The sequence below is a fragment of the Oncorhynchus masou genome, chromosome 9, assembly GCF_036934945.1.
Source record: "Oncorhynchus masou masou isolate Uvic2021 chromosome 9, UVic_Omas_1.1, whole genome shotgun sequence".
In the NCBI taxonomy this organism is placed as follows: domain Eukaryota; kingdom Metazoa; phylum Chordata; class Actinopteri; order Salmoniformes; family Salmonidae; genus Oncorhynchus; species Oncorhynchus masou.
In genome coordinates, this window is record NC_088220.1 from 73,595,083 (window position 1) to 73,612,391 (window position 17,309).

A 17,309-nucleotide genomic window follows, 5' to 3' on the forward strand; every position below is an offset into this window, starting at 1 on the left:
AGAAAAGCAGCAAGAACCTCAAGGGAAGAAGAGAATGCTGGGAAGTTGTTAGAAATGAACACACACAAACTCACACACATACTAACAGAGAGAAAGACAACAACCCATATTTATGTTGAATTATTTTCCATGTTGTACTTTAACTGTTGGCACATCGTTATAACATTTACATTTACATTTAAGTCATTTAGCAGACGCTCTTATCCAGAGCGACTTACAAATTGGTGAATTCACCTTCTGACATCCAGTGGAACAGCCACTTTACAATAGTGCATCTAAGTCATTAAGGGGGGGGGGGGTGAGAAGGATTACTTATCCTATCCTAGGTATTCCTTGAAGAGGTGGGGTTTCAGGTGTCTCCGGAAGGTGGTGATTGACTCCGCTGTCCTGGCGTCGTGAGGGAGTTTGTTCCACCATTGGGGGGCCAGAGCAGCGAACAGTTTTGACTGGGCTGAGCGGGAACTGTACTTCCTCAATGGTAGGGAGGCGAGCAGGCCAGAGGTGGATGAACGCAGTGCCCTTGCTTGGGTGTAGGGCCTGATCAGAGCCTGGAGGTACTGCGGTGCCGTTCCCCTCACAGCTCCGTAGCCATACATTTGAAATGTCTCTATTCCTCTGAAAGTTTGTGAGTGTGTAATGTTTATTTTACTTGTATTTATTATCTATATCACTTACTTTGGCATTGTTAACATATGTCTCCTAAGCCAATAAATGCCTTTGAATTGAGAGAGGCTTGTTCACCTAGCCATCAAACTATCTGCACTGACTCTATGCACACTCACAAGACGATATATACACACACACAAACACACACTACACTGACACTCTCACACAACATCCACACCCATTCACATACACTAAATATGCACACACATACACACACGTGCATACCAGCACACGCACACACATATACTTTTACACTCATAATATTCTGCTGTTGCTCTGTTCTTTATTTTACTCGTATTATCTATCCTGATGCCTAGTCACGTAACCCTGCTTTCATGTACATATCTACCTCAAATATCTCATACCCAAGCACATTGATCTGGTAATGGTCTTCCCTGTATATAGTTCCATTCTTTTGTAAATTATTCCACACAAATTCACATACACTACATCGTTTCTTTATAACCTGCATCATTGGGAAGGGCTCGTCAGCAAGCGTTTCATGGTTAAGTATCCGATGCATTTGGGGCACGTGACAAATACGATTTGATTTTGAATATCCTCCTGACAATACTGACACCGTGTGGACAAAGTTGACAACATGTTATTGAGATAAAAGCACATTTTAGCCTGGGCAGCACCATTGAGGACTTTCACCATTTCCACAACTGGACTTACTAATAGTTAAGGAAGGACCACATAATTCCATCCAGCTCATAAGGAGGGATCAGCCAATGAATTAAACTCACAAGTAAACATTCCATAACTGCAGGTGGCAGTAAATCGCCAAGCTTGGCTTCCTACCTGTTCCAACAACACACTCCAGGTGGCAGTATGAACGACTTTCAGTTTGTTTACCAACTCATAGAAGTAGTAGAAGAAGAACAATTACTACTTCAAAATGGAGATGACCTCAATGGTGCTGCCTATGCGCTCACAGTCTCCATAATGGGACAGCTACAAAGAAGAGTCCTCTATCATTCTCTATGTGTGTGACACCTGCTAAAACTGTTAATGCAATGTCACTCCCAATAGTAGTGGACAGTGACTGGACCTTGCCTTGGTGAATGCAGGGACATTTTACTATCCTGCAACCTTGACCCTTCAGATGATTAATCACATACCAGTAGACATAACATATCACCGTCAGACAAAATTATGTAGAAGCATTTTGTTTGTATCTTTATAACAGAGGAGGCTGGTGGGAGGAGCTATTGGAGGATGGGCTCATTGCAATGCCTGGAATAGAACAAATGGAATGGTATCAAACACATCAAACATATGGAAACCACGTATTTGACTCCATCCTCCCCTCAGAAGCCTCCACTGCTGCAGCCCCCTATATGTCTTTTGGTGTGTTTTCACAGACTATCTGTTTGTGGATATTATTTATTTATTTATCCAGGTTAGTCTCATTGAGATAACATTTATTTTCAAGAGACCTGGTCCAACCAAGACAGCAGCAGGTTTGATATATAATTATACTGTTTTCTAGTACATTCTACTATAGTTATAGTTATTGTAACAGCTGACCATTAGAATTAAACGGTTGGTTAGAAGCACATCATTGTCAAATCAACTTTTCAAAAAAAAGATAAGGGGTGGATAGATGATGTAGGCTAACTTTTAGAGCGCATCAACATACTAAAGTAGTATGTTGTCCGTGACTAGCCTCGTATGAACCATCGTGATCTTGCGAGCTTACATTCTGTTCATGAGATCAGGATGGTTCGTTTGAGGTCCGTGACGGCACTGATATGACAAAAAAGGACAGGTGAAAAAACGTTAGTTCACTTGTTCTGTTCTTTCTCTTCAGGGGAGGTGAAGGATAGGAAACAATGAAACAAAGGGATTGAAGATAAGATTCCTTCTGAAGTCATTTGAATGAGAACTGCTTTGACAGAACGCACCCTTGTGGACACGTGAACTTTGACAGCACTGATTAACTTGTGCTTACCAGGACAACTTTCCAAAAAGCATTCCAATGGCTAGTTCCCAGAGTTTTCAATCATTTGCTATTCTCATACAAATGTGGATCAAACAGGGGCGATTACAATGATCTTCTAAGTTCTGGTTTTCAAAGTATCTGTGTCCTTCACAAAGGAAGAAGGCCCACTCTGGAGTAAGGAATTTCCTATGAGGATGGATGGAGCATAGAAATAGAATAATTAGAATACAGTTCAAGTAATGAGGGAGGCAGGGAGAGAGAGAGAATGTGCCTAATCTTGAAAATCTAGCAAAGTGGGGTTGAGGGTATAATTTGAGGACACTGAGAAAGATCCACAGTGCCAGACTTCTGTATCACCATCTGTACCATGCATACCACCAAATTACAACGGTCTACTCATGTCATGTGGTTGAATTGTTACTATGGCCACAGTCTACACTCTCTCTCACACACACATGTACAGTAGTTCTTAATGACACCTTTATCCATCACAGTAACATTTACTTCATACTTAAAAACCTTATCTCTTGTACTGAGGCCACTGAGTCTCTACTGGTCATACCATTTCACAATGATGTAGCTTCACATGGAAGCTTCTTGAAAATTACAACAAAAATGTTTGATAACACTAGGCCTGTTTCACTGAAACCACTTCTGATAACACTAGGCCTGTTTAACTGAACCACTTCTGGTAACAGTAGACCTGTTTCACTGAACCACTTCATGCATATCATGTTGATCATTTCTTGCTGGTTATAGTATGCATATTGTTTATTTATTTCCTGCTGTTGTTTTAAATTGTTTTTATTGTGTGATCTTGAGTGTACAGCCCATCCATTTAACCTGTTGGATCCTAACTAAGAAGCATCCCTGCAGTCCCGTGGCTCTCAGATGGCCCCGAGTGAGCCCCTTCCTGTGTCCTGGGGCCAGGGTACAGAGTGCAGCAAGCAGGTCTCTGATTATTGATGATTAAATCAGGCATTGGTTCAGTGGAGGCTCCAAGGCTGTCCTGGGCTGCCTGGCTGGCCGGTCTGTCTGTCTGTCTCACATTCCTAGGTCTATTCCCGCAGTAATATCTGAAGGTATGGCAGTAATATGAGCCAGGCTGCCTACTAAACGTGCCTCCACTTAGAGAGGCCTCTTCCACAGGACCATACGGCAATGAGAGTCATGGGATGGGGAGGGTGTGTGTGATTGGAAGTAGTGTGTGTGTGTGTGTGTTTCTTATATAGGCCTAGTCAGTATCTGAGAATGTTTTAAATTGACAATATGTCTGCATCATGACACAGATGTTTAGTTTTATGACTGGTGTCACATTGTTTGTATTACGCACCGCAAACAAATGTTGACCTCAACTACATATCTCCTACCATTAGAATGCATTGACTTGATGTCTTATCAAGGTCATTTTGCTTACTTTAACTTAACCTAAAAAAGTATTGAAACAAGTCAGAATATCTGAAAACAAGACAAATTACCTTGATGCATTTTCTGGGTGAGGGAGATCAATTCAAAACAAATCATTTTAACTTTATTATCTCAATACAATTTTTTAAAATCTTTTTTGTGCAGTTTGCCTGCATGTTGCATCACTGTCCCAAAGACCAGTCACTGGTCGTCTCCAATCCATAACATGAAATAATGCAGTGTCTCATCTAACTACAGCTTGTTCAAGTTTCTTAAAAATGCGTGAAAGTCAAAGTTTAGCCAGAAGTTGTTTATTCAAGCCATAGTTTACTTTGTGATGGGCAATTCCACGATAAAGTTACGCTAAAACTGCGATTCTTCGCTTTTAAATGTATACCAAACAAAAAACATGAATTTCAATTTTAACAAACCATACAATTGTATGCATAATGACTATTCTGAAAAATGTACACAGTAAAAAAATATATATTACTGGAAAAACTGCAGATGTAATGTTTGGAAGCAGAATTATGGTAAAAGCTCCAGCAGTTTTATTTTGTGAACAAACTTTATCTGCACAGTTCTTCCAGTAAATGTGTTTTAGTAACATTTTCTGTGGGAAGTAGGGCTTGTGCATAAAGTTGTATGGTTTATTAAACTTAGATGTTTTAAAATGCATACCAAACCAAAAACATTGATTTCAGAGTCTCAGTGTAGTTCCTTTACCATGGAATTGCCATGACCCATTTTTATTTCTACATTTAGAGGCCTCCACAAGTTGTTCAAACTACAGTGTGAACTTTGAACCCTCATGTCACTGTGGTTCAGTCTGTATTTGGGTAACCCAGACGCACATGAGCGGTAGGGAGCGCTGGGAAATGCACCCTCGCTTCCAGGTCAACCAATACCATACGTGTCAAGGGGAAAAACAGAGCACCTGGCGAAGGTTAAAGTTCAACATTGCCACTGGCACACCCACCCACCAATCCACACCAACCTACCCACCCACACACACAATAGAATACACAGAGATGTATAAATAGCAGCTGCTCGGTATAAAGGTCAGTTAATTTTATCAACAGAGAGGTTCAGGAGCTAACTAGCTAGAGACATTAGTTGATCATTGATTCTCTGCAGATACATCTCTGGTTCAAGAAAAACACATTTTCAAAAGAGTAGTTAAGTGATCAGGAAAGTTTTCCAAATCAGCATGTACTTGAAGGTATAGGCTAGTACGCAAGCTGAGGTGGTAATATAGGGAATTGGGTGAAAGGTTAAGGTACAAAGTTTCGGAAATGGTAAGGAGTTCAATATATAATTGACAGTGTAAAGATGATTCAGATCAGAAGTAGGCCTCGTGGAAATGTTCAAAATAACTGCAGGTCTAAACATACCCACATTTTTTCAGTGCCTTCGGAAAGTATTCTGTACCCCTTGACTATCTTTGTTAATTTATCAAAAAATAAATAAGTAAACTGAAATAATATATTAACATAAGTATTCAGACCCTTGACTCAGTACTTTGTTAAAGCAACTTTGGCAGTGATTGCAGCATCGAGTCTTCTTGGGTATGACGCTACAAGTTTGGCACACCTGTATTTGGGGAGTTTCTCCCATACCTTTTGTGCAGATCCTCTCAAACTCTGTCAGGTTGGATGGGGAGCGTTGCTGCACAGCATTTTCAGGTCTCTCCAGAGATGTTCGATCGGGTTCAAGTCCGGGCTCTGGCTGGGCCACTCAAGGACATTCAGTGACCTATCCCGAAGCCACTCATGGGTTGTCTTGGCTGTGTGCTTAGGGTCATTATCATGTTGGAAGATGAACCTTTGCCCCAGTTTGAGGTAATAAGCACTCTGGAGCGCGTTTTCATCAAGGATCTCTCTGTACTTTGCTCCGTTCATCTTTGCCTTGATCCTGACTAGTCTCCCAGTCCCTGCCACTGAAAAGCATCCCCACAGCGTGATGCTGCCATCACCATGATTCACCGTAGGGATGGTGCCAGGTTTCCTCCAGACGTGACGCTTGGCATTCAGGCCAAACAGTTCTATCTTGGTTTCATCAGACCAGAGAATCTTGTTTCTCATGGTCTGAGAGTCGTTAAGTGCCTTTTGGCTAACTCCAAGTGGGCTGTCATGTGCCTTTTACTGAGAAGTGGCTTCCGTCTGGTAACTCTACGATAAAGGCCTGATTGGTGGAGTGCTGCAGAGATGGTTGTCCTTCTGGAAGATTCTCCCATCTCCACAGAGGAACTCTAGAGCTCTGTCAGAGTGACCATAAGGTTCTTGGTCACCTCTCTGACCAAGGCCCTTCTCCCCCGATTGCTCAGTTTGGCCGGATGGCCAGCTCTAAGAAGAGTCTGGGTGGTTCCAAACATCTTCAATTTAAGAATGACGAAGGCCACTGTGTTCTTGGGGACCTTCAATGCTGCAGACATTTTTTGGTTCCTTTCCCCAGATCTCGACACAATCCTGTCTTGGAGCTCTACAGACAATTCCTTTGACCTCATGGCTTGGTTTCTGCTCTGATATGCACTGTCAACTGTGGGACCCTATATAGACAGGTGTGCCTTTCCAAATCATGTCAAATCAATTGAATTTACCACAGGTGGACTCCAAACAAGTTGCAGAAACATCTCTAGGATGATCAATTGAAACAGGATGCACCTGAGCTCAATTTCGAGTCTCATAGCAAAGGGTCTAAATACTTGTGTAAGTAAGGTACTTCTGTTTTTTATTTTTAATAAATGTGCACACACACAAACCATTTTTTTTGCTTTGTCGTTATGGGGTATTGTGTGTAGATTGTGGAGGAAAAAATATGATTTAATCCATTTTAGAATAAGGGGTCTGAAAACTTCCCGAAGGCACTGAACAAAGTCACACTCATAAGATATGAGGATCCCGCCATTGGCTGTAAGGATATCCCTCCATGCCGTGACAGTCTCCTTATATGGTGGATGTGACACAAACACATCTCAGCTACTTTATACACATGGACCTTCCCAAGTATTCCCCAAATCAATTATCTTTGTAAGAAAGTAGCCTAACATGGCAGAGCACCCTAATATGGTCGACACACAACTCACCTCTCCCAAATATAGTGAGGAAAAGGAACCGACATGTTCTCTTCTGTCAGCTGGAGAAACGTCATCCATAGTGAACTGAAACTAACTTCTGACAAACGTATGTTGTTATCCAATTTTAGAGCATTTTACAAGTCGATTGTTTATCATTCAGTTGTTGTTTTATTTCAGTTGAAGACACTGTATTATATGTCTGATGGTGATTTGTGTTACTGTTCACTAGACTCAAAATTACATTACCATCTCAAGTCCCAGGCTACTGCCAGTCCAGATTGACAAACAATAATCATCAATATTGACACTCATATAATCCTCTGATGGAAATGTTTATACCTTGTTATTCTGTTATTATTACCTATATGAAAAGGGAGCGAGAGAGAGACAGAGAGAGAGACAGAGAGAGAGACAGAGGACAGAGAGGCATAGACAGAGGACAGAGACAGAGGTCAGACACAGAGACAAATGACAGAGAACAGAGACAGAGGACAGACACAGAGACAGGAGAGAGGACAGAGAGACAGAGACAGTGAGGCATGGGGATGGGGAAGAGGGAGGACAATCCTATTTAAACAGATATTAATGAGTAACATATGTTCTAGAATAGACCATTGACCCTGGTTCAGAGAAGAGCTCTGGTTTCTCATGATACTGTTTTGATCATTTTCACTTCTGAAACAAACTGCTCATCCTTGCCAAGTTGTGTCTGACACTAGATCAATACAAACACATGACATGACTTTATGTCACAAAGGCTATTAGACTGACTGTTGGTGACAATACTGTATATTTCTATTTTACATCCAGATACATCTATTTTATCATTGAGTGAGGAGTTAAGCATATAATTACTCCATCTAGTCTTGTAACGGTATTTAACAGTGAATGGCCTCCTTTTAACAAGCTCTCCCTCAACGTCAGTAAGAGCAATGAGCTGATTGTGGACTACACATCAACAAGGCTGTTGTGGAGCAGGTCGAGAGCTTAGAGTTACTTGGAGTCTACATCACTAAGGACTTAACATGATCCACACACACCCACACAGTTGTGAAGATATATATATATATAAGAGGGCACTACAGCGTCTCTTCCCCTTCAGGAGGCTGAAAGGATTTAGCATGGCCCCTCAGGTCCTCAAAACGTTATACAGCTGCACCATTGAGAGCATCTTAACTGGCTGCATAACCACTTTGTATGGCAACTCCACCGCCCTCGACCACAAAACGCTATGGAGGGTGGTGTGGACAGTCCAGTACATCACTGTGATTCAGGACCTCTATATCAGGTGGTGTCAGAGGAAGGCCCAGAAATGGCAAAAGACTTCAGCCACCCAAACCAGGCTGTTCTCCCTGCTACCATCCAGCAAGCAATACTGGAACATCGGGTCTCGGACCAACAGGTTCTACCCACACACACACTCACTACACTGACACTGACACTCTCACACAAACCCACACGCACATATACTACATCCGCACACACACACTACATAACACACACACATATTGACGCCACACACAAAAAGACACACAGACACACATACTTTCCCACTCATCATATCCGCTGCTCTGTTCCTTTTTTACTTGTATTATTGTCCATACTGTATCTACCTAAAATACCTCGTACCTCTGCACATTGATATGGTACTGGTACTCCCTCCATATAGCTTCATTCTTGTGTATTTTATTCCTTGTGTTATCACTATACCTTTTCTTATTTTTTAAAAACAGCATCGTTCGGAAAGGGCTCGTAAGCACACATTTCACGGCTATGTCTACACCTGTTGTATTCGGCGCATGTGACAAATACAATTGGATTTGTTTTGCATATGCTATTCTAAAATAACTAGATAACTGGTGCAGCCTAATGAACTCATATTGTACATTGGCTCAAAGTAATAGTCACTGACACATGAACCTGTGTATTACATGGGTCAGTTTCAAAATCATTTCAATTGAGACTCTTAGATTCCTTTTTAGTCCAAGAGCCCTAGGAGAACTACTACACTGTACCCACATCCACACACTGGCTACTGTGTGTTCCCTAAATACTGGGGAAGATCATGAGATATCGCAGTGACTCTTGGCAGAAAGATTACAAAGCTTTAATCTTGTTCTGATGAGGGGAACAAGTTCTCAAGCTCTCCCCCTGGCTCTATGACAGTTTTTGTAACTGTATTACAAGTCCAGGGGATGTGTGCTGCTCACACACAGAGAATCAGGAAGTCAGGATATCTCGCTAAGCCTACAGGGAAAGGATTATTACATAAAAAGTGGTAATGGACATCCACACGGTCAAAATCACTGCAGAGTAATTCCATAAGGACTCAGGGTTATTAGAGCATCTACAGATGTAGGATCTTAATTTGAGACAGTTTGCTACAGCAGGAAAATAATCGTGCAGCAACAGGAAATGTGAATTATTATGTGGATTATAATTAATGGACATTTTTTTTTAGGGGTTGATGCATTTTTTGTTTGGGCAAATTCAGTCAAACATTTCAAAGTGGAAATTACAAACTTGTAATGCCTTTTTAAACCTTGAATACACTACAAGTTTACATTTCCAGCTGTGCAGGAACATTCTCACCAATAAAAGAGTGATCAAGCTACATCTGCAGTAAGAAACATCCTGGGGATTTTGCTCATAACTCCTCTACCAGGCCAGCCGGGTACAACCAGTCATTCAGGGTCTTCTGGAGACCACCATAGACATACACCTTCTGGAGGACCAGCAACTTCAAGAGGACATGGAATTGTTACACTTATGTTGCATTTATGCCATCCACTAGCTGATCTAATGGCTGACGCTTGAATTCGTTGTAGAATTAAGGGCCAAACAATACTTACAACTACAGCTATGCTAATTGAACCTGGCTATAGGTTGTAAATGGACAATGGTTCAGATTGTCTTCTGCGGACTTGTACGAGAAAGGGTAATACAGTTGGGGTCCGTGACCACTCATGGCTCACTCTCTGTCGTCTGTCCAGGAAGCAGTCAGTCGGTAACGTGATTAGTGTAGAGCACCATGCGGCACATGATCTGGCCTTGTTAAACTGCAGCTTTAATTATAAAACCAAGTGGCGTACGCATTTTATTCTCAAGCTCAAATGAGTAAACTGCATTTTGTCCTTAACGCCAGGATGGTGCAAGTCACCTCTCAGATGCAGTTCACTTGCACACACAATCTCTGTATACCTCTCTCATCCAAAGTATTCAGGTCATGTACCCCCACCATTATGAAAAGAAATGTATAGAGGCGAAATCCACTTTAGCTTTCTATACCAACATTGTGGTCACCAATGTCACCAAATCCTCCTACACACATCATCCATAAGATGCATACTACCAGCATAGCCTTATTTTAAAGCCCACTTTGGGATTGGTTTGTCTTATGTGCAAAATATCTTAGTTACATTTACATTTACATTTAAGTCATTTAGCAGACGCTCTTATCCAGAGCGACTTACAAATTAGTTGGTTACATAATAACTTTACATGAGGGAGGTCAATGTGTCTTCCTGCGTGGGCACATTCCCCTATGGCAGTGGTATTTTAACTTTTTCAGCGGGGACCCCATGTTTTCCGCCAGAATATCTAGGGACACCATTTTTTCCCGCCTGAAATTCTCGAGACCACACCACACCCCAAATCTACTGACACAACCTAAAAAAGTTACATTTATATTTTTACATCAACAAATAACATTCAATTCATTACATTTTCAAAATGAAAAGAAACCAATTTAGTTAGAAAATATGTATTTTTTCAAATGAGCTTTCTCAAGCCCACTGCAGACAGTGACTTTGAATACCACTGCCCAGGACGACAATGTATTCAGATCTCTAGGGTAGGGCAACGGATAACTCACAATCTACACCTTCTGTGACCTTTTGGGGAATTAGGCCTACATAAAATGATGGCGTAGTAAGTCTGCCCTTTGAGAGTACAGTAGCCTATGTGTTCAATGAAAGTTATTTCCCAACTTTAATTAGTTAATTATTTCAGATACAGATTTCAAAAGGTAAGCATGTTATTCTCCTGTTCAAATGAGTAAACTGCATTTTGTCCATAACGCCAGGATGGCTCAAGTCACCTCCCAGATGCAGTTCACTTACATTCACACGCACGTAATGTAATGTATACGCTGGAGTCGGGGGAAAAAGTGCAGGTGGTGAGTTTAATAATAAACGGCCCAATAACAAACACGAGTAGCGTATAGACATGAAACACATAAGCAATACTGTCTGGGGAAAAAACAAAGGGAGTGACAGATATAGGGAAGGTAATCAGGGAAGTTATGGAGTCCAGGTGAGTCTCATGAGGCGCAGGTGTGCGTAACGATGGTGGCAGGTGTGTGTAATAATAAGTAAACTGGTGACAATGAGAGCCAGAGAGGAAGAGCAGGAGTAGACGTAACATGCAAGTGGATGTACAAACACAATCTCTGTATAACTCTCTCATCCAAACTATTCCGGTAATTTAGGGTTTCCCAAATGGTGCACGTTTTGGTTTTTGCCCTAGCATTACACAGTTGATTCAAATAATCATCAAGCTTTGATTATTTGAATCAGCTGTGTAGGTTTAGGGCAAAAACCAAAATGTGCACCCCTTGAGGTGACGATGACTGAGTTTGGGAATTGCTGGGCTAAATCAATTATAAGTAGAATGTTATACCAACGTTGTGGTTACCAATGTTTCAAATCCTCCTACACACGTCATCTATAAGATGCATACTACCAGCATAGCCTTATTTTCAAAGCCCACTTTGTGTTTGGTTTGCTTTATGTGTAAAATATCCTAGCTGGTTACATAACAGCTTTCCATGAGGGGGGGGGTCAATATTAGTGTGTGTGTGTGTTGTGTGTGTGTGTGTGTGTGTGTGTGTGTGTGTGTGTGTGTGATTGACACTCCCTCTGAGCTGAACAAATCTCCAACTCTTGATATAGGATGCCACGGGTGTGCTTTTTCTCACTGGCCACTATAACAAGGACCTATTCAAGGCAGCCATATTGTTTTGGTTGGTAGTAATCCAGCTGAAATATTTACATAGAACCACACAGTCAGACTTACTTTCCAACTATTCAGTTCAAGAATATTGCATTGTAAAACAGTGACATGCACAACATTTTACTTTAGTGATCTTTGTCCTTTCTCAATAAGTTCTAACTTCCACTAACCTCTAAATCATAGGCTTCACAAGCATGTTACTTACTCATTCTAAATAAGAACTCCCCTGCATTTCACCTTCAATGTTCATGTCAGTTACACACTTACAAAGAATAGGAGTTGCAGCAGTTCAGGGAACATGGACATGTATAAACAGACAAGTTATGCCTTCTGTAAGACAATCAAAGAGGCAAAACGACAGTACAGGGACAAAGTGAAGTCGCAATTCAATGGCTCAGACATGAGACAAACACTACCGTTCAAAAGTTTGGGGCCACATAGAAATGTCATGGTTTTCCATGAAAACATACATCAAATAAGTTGCTCAATGAATAGGAAGTATAGTTAAGATGTTGACATGGTTATAAATAATGATTTAAATTGAAATAATAATTGTGTCCTTCCAACTTTGCTTTCATCTAAGAATCCTCAATTTGCAGCAATTACAGCCTTGCAGCCCTTTGGCATTCCAGTTGTAAGTAATCTGAAGAGATTTCACCCCATTCTTCCTGAAGCACCTCACACAAGTTGGATTGTCATGATGGCACTTCCTACATACCATACGGTCAAGCTGCTCCCACAACAGCTCAACAGGGTTGAGATCTGAGCTGGCCACTCCATTATAGACAGAATATCAGCTGACTGCTTCATCCCTAGATAGTTCTTGCATAGCTTGGAGCTGTGCTTTGGGTCATTGTCCTGTTTGTCGGAGGAAATTGTCTCCAATTAAGCACCGTCCACAGGGTATGTATGGCATGGAGATGCAAAATGGAGTGATAGCCTTCCTTCTTCAAGATCCCTTTACCCTGTGCAAATCTCCAACTTTACCACCACCAAAGCACCCCCAGGCCATCACATTTCCTCCACCATGCTTGACAGATGGCGTCAAGCACTCCTCCAGCATCTTTTCATTTTTTCTACGTCTCACTAATGTTGTTCTTTGTGATCCGAACACCTCAAACTTAGATTATTCTGTCCATAACACTTTTTTACCAATCTTCCTCTGTCCAGTGTCTGTGTTCTTTTGCCCATCTTAATCTTTTATTTTTATTGGCCAGTCTGAGATATGGCTTTTTCTTTGCAACTCTGCCTAGAAGGCCAGCATCCTCGAGTCGCCTCTTCACAGTTGACGTTGAGACTGATGTTTTGCAGGTACTACTTAATGAAGCTGCCAGTTGAGGACTTGTGAGGCATCTGTTTCTCAAACTAGACACTCTAATGTACTTGTCATCTTGCTCAGTTGTGCACCGGGCCCTCCCACACCTCTTTCTATTCTGGTTAGAGACTGTTTGTCCGCTGTTCTGTGAAGGGAGTAGTACACAGCGTTGTACGAGATCTTCCGTTTCTTGGCAATTTCTCGCATGGAATAGCCTTCATTTCTCAGAAGAAGGAAGAAAGATCTTTGTTTCTGGCCATCTTGGGCCTGTAATCAAACCCACAAATGCTGATGCTCCAGATACTCAACTAGTCGAAAGAAGACTAGTTGTATTGCTTCTTTAATCAGAGCAACAGTTTTCAGCTGTGCTAACATAATTGCAAAAGGATATTCGAATCATTAATTAGCTTTTTGAAATGATAAACTTGAATTAGCTAACAAAATGTGCCATTGGAACACAGGAGTGATGGTTGCTGATAATGGGTCTCTATACGCCTATGTAGATATTCCATAAAAAAAATCAACCGTTTCCAGCTACAATAGTCATATACAACATTAACAATGCCTACACTGTACTTTGGATCAATTTGATGTTATTTTAATGGACCAAAAATGTGCTTTTATTTCAAAAACTAGGACATTTCTAAGTGACCCCAAACTTTTGAACGGTAGTGTATATACTTTGGATACCATTATAAGACACATCATTGCACAATGTATGAATGGCTAAATTGGCTGTCTCTCCCAAACAGAAGACAACTGCATTGGTACCAATTTATTTATAAATGTATCAACTGAAATGTCCCTGTACATACTGTATTAAGGACTCCTTAACTTTACAAGACTCACACTACTCCTTTCAACAGCAGCAGAAATGACAAATTCCAAGGGTGCATCATGAAGTTGGAGTAAGATCTTTAAGATACAGGCCCAACTGACTGGAATAATTTACCCATAGAAATCAGGCCATTAAAATCACACAGTGATGTTAAGATCAAACTGTGTTAACTAATAGAAACATCCCCATGTGAAGATATTTGTAAATATGTATGTATTGTATGTATCGTCGGTGCATGGACTCTACAAGATGTCAAAAGTGTTCCACAGGAATGCTGCCCCATGTTTACTCCAATGCTTCCCACAATTGTGTTAAGTTGGCTGGATGTCCTTTGGGTGGTGGACCAGTCTTGATACACACAGGAAACTGTTGAGCGTGAAAAACCCAACGGTGTTGCAGTTCTTGACACAAACCGGTGCGCCTGGCACCTACAACCATAATCCATTCAAAGGCACTTACATATTTTGTCAGGTCACCCTCTGAATGGCACACATACACAATCCATGTCTCAATTATCTCAAGGCTTAAACATCCTTCTTTAACCTGTCTCCTCCCCTCTGTTTACACTGATTGAAGTGGATTTAACAAGTGACATCAATAAGGGATCCGAGCTTTAACCTGGATTTACCTGGTCAGTCTATGTCATGGAAAGAGAAGGTTTTATTAATGTTTTGTACACTCAGTGTATATTATAGGTACTTAGTTTAAGTAGTTATATTAGTAGTTGTAGCAGTAATTGTACTATTTCTAGGCCTATTAGTAGTTATATAAAACGTTTTATGCTACTAATGTTAATTTATTTTATTATTACAGTTATTATTCTTATTCAACAGTAGTTGCCATATTATTATTGTTACTAAGTATTGCAGGTTCATTTTTTTTTCATTCGGACACTTGAAAACGAGGTATATCTCAAGAGATTTCATAAAAATTACAAATAAATAAATAAACTGTAAAGAACTACTGCTGTACACACCTGTCCTATTTATAGCCTACTGTCGATAAACACCCTGGTATACATACATGTAGTTATATTCCAGACTCGAGATTTCTCGTTGGGATATTTATTAATTTACATTTTGTGTATTTGTGTATATTGTTTTGTATTGTTGGGTACGCTGCACCGTTAGAGCTAAAAACACAAGCATTTCGCTGCACCTGCGATAACATGTGCAAAATACAAGCACTTTTGGGAAGCTCTTGCAGGGCCAAAAACTGACCTGTGGAACGGTGCCAAGCTCTTCAGAAACGCCCTTCTACTGCCAATGTTTGTCTATGGAAATTGCATGGCTTGTGTGCTCGATTTTATACATGTGTGGCAGAAATAGCCGAATACACTATGTTGAAGGGGTGTCCACATACTTTTGTTTATATAGTGTATGCCACAATACAATTTGTATTTGATTGATTTGAAACTTGCTGGAGCAAAGCACGCTTCCATTCAAAGCCTGATCACGTGAAAAAGTAGTGATGGGCGGGATTAAATAATGTACTGCTACACATCCGCCAATCACAGCCTTTGTTTTGCGGCTTCCCATTCGACGATAAACATTCTGACCTGTCGCTGTAGCATTCTGTGAGGCAAGGGGTGAAGGCGAGCAATGTAAGAGTCAGGCTGAAGGTGTGTCGGGGTATAAGTATATCACACCGAATTGGATTCATTCACTAGCAAAATACATCCACCATGGCAAAATAATATCCCTGTTAAGACGGAAGAGACGCAAAGTCACTGTCGTGACTGCGAAGTTTTCAGTCAGGGGAAGGCAACGGTTAGCCTGGGAAGCTAGCTACTGTAGCTAACGCGTTACATATACTCGCGTTTGCTAGCAACTGACCTCCACAACACGGCGCATTGGTCTAGTGATCTATAAGTTACCCATTCCTTGTCGTCAGCCCCCCTTGTCTCCTAACCCAAAGTGGTGCCCTGCGTCCGGGTCCTGGGAATATGAGACAGAATGAGTCAGAGAGATACCCTCGTTCATCTGTTTGCTGGAGGGTGAGTATCATGGCTAATCGCTAGCTAGTAATACAGTCCAGTGTAACGTTAGTTACCAACATGCTAGCAAGCTATATAAAATGCAAAGATGTCCAGTTGGCTAGCACGTTAGATGCTGCTAGTCTAGACGTATCCACGATGATGTGCCTGCAGCAGCTGTTTTGCTAGCTAACATTAGCTAGCTGAATTCAATGACATAGCTGTCTGGTTTTGGTAAGGAAATCTATTTTCCGGTGCTATGTAGAAGTTTTTCACCCACAACATTGCCAGCTCTTAAATTGTATACGAGTTTTGTTATTACCGTTGTCCGACTATTAGCCATAACCCACGCGGATGCACTTGTTTCAGCACGTGCGCTCGGATGCCATTGTTTTGACCTTTTTTCACGTATTCTGACAACGTTACCTGGCATCCTTTACTATCAAACTACTGAGCTCATCGTGCAACTAAAGAAATAAGGGGGTCTAACATTATGGTAAGCCGTAAACTATCCGGTTTCTCTCGCGGAGGTATAAGGGGTTTCTCTCATAGGCATCTGATCAAGTTGCGGCGTCAGAACCAAAACAAATGCACTCCAAGGTCATACCATGGTCAGCTATAAATTACCTGAACTGCCACAGCCGATGGGGAAACTCTTCTCCGATTAAACCATTCTAGCTACGCAGGCCGAAGTTGTAATGGTAAATAAATAGTAATGATGCTCACACTGTGTCAGTGTGACATTGTAGCGAGTTAGCCCAAGATGTGCTCGTAAAGAGCCTAATGTTATCGTTACTCCTTAAGGTCCACGGTATGCTATTTTCAGAGGTAGCCTTGCTCTGGCAGCCAAATATTCCACCAAAACGTGAATCGATTCGAAATTACCACAAGGTTCTAGAAACATAAAGCCCTCTTCTTTCATATAGTATAAAAATAATTTAATAAATGCAAAAAAACACTTACTGTACCCTGTTTTAACCAGCCTTCTTTCATTACACCCATGTGTCTGGATCATGCCTGATAGCTAATTAGCACAGGTGGTCCCTATGTTTTCAGCAAACATGGCTGTAA

General features: G+C 41.1%; 1 protein-coding gene across 1 annotated transcript in view; it reads left to right on the forward strand.

The window, feature by feature from the left end:
- The first annotated feature begins 15,815 nt into the window (after positions 1-15,815).
- LOC135546617 (solute carrier family 25 member 36-A-like) overlaps positions 15,816-17,309 on the forward strand; it is a 32,851-nt gene continuing 31,357 nt past the window's right edge. Inside the window, exon 1 of the mRNA XM_064975183.1 lies at positions 15,816-16,259. Coding sequence (XP_064831255.1) covers positions 16,219-16,259 — 41 coding nt within the window. The 5' untranslated portion in view covers positions 15,816-16,218. The remainder of the gene's footprint in view (positions 16,260-17,309) is intronic.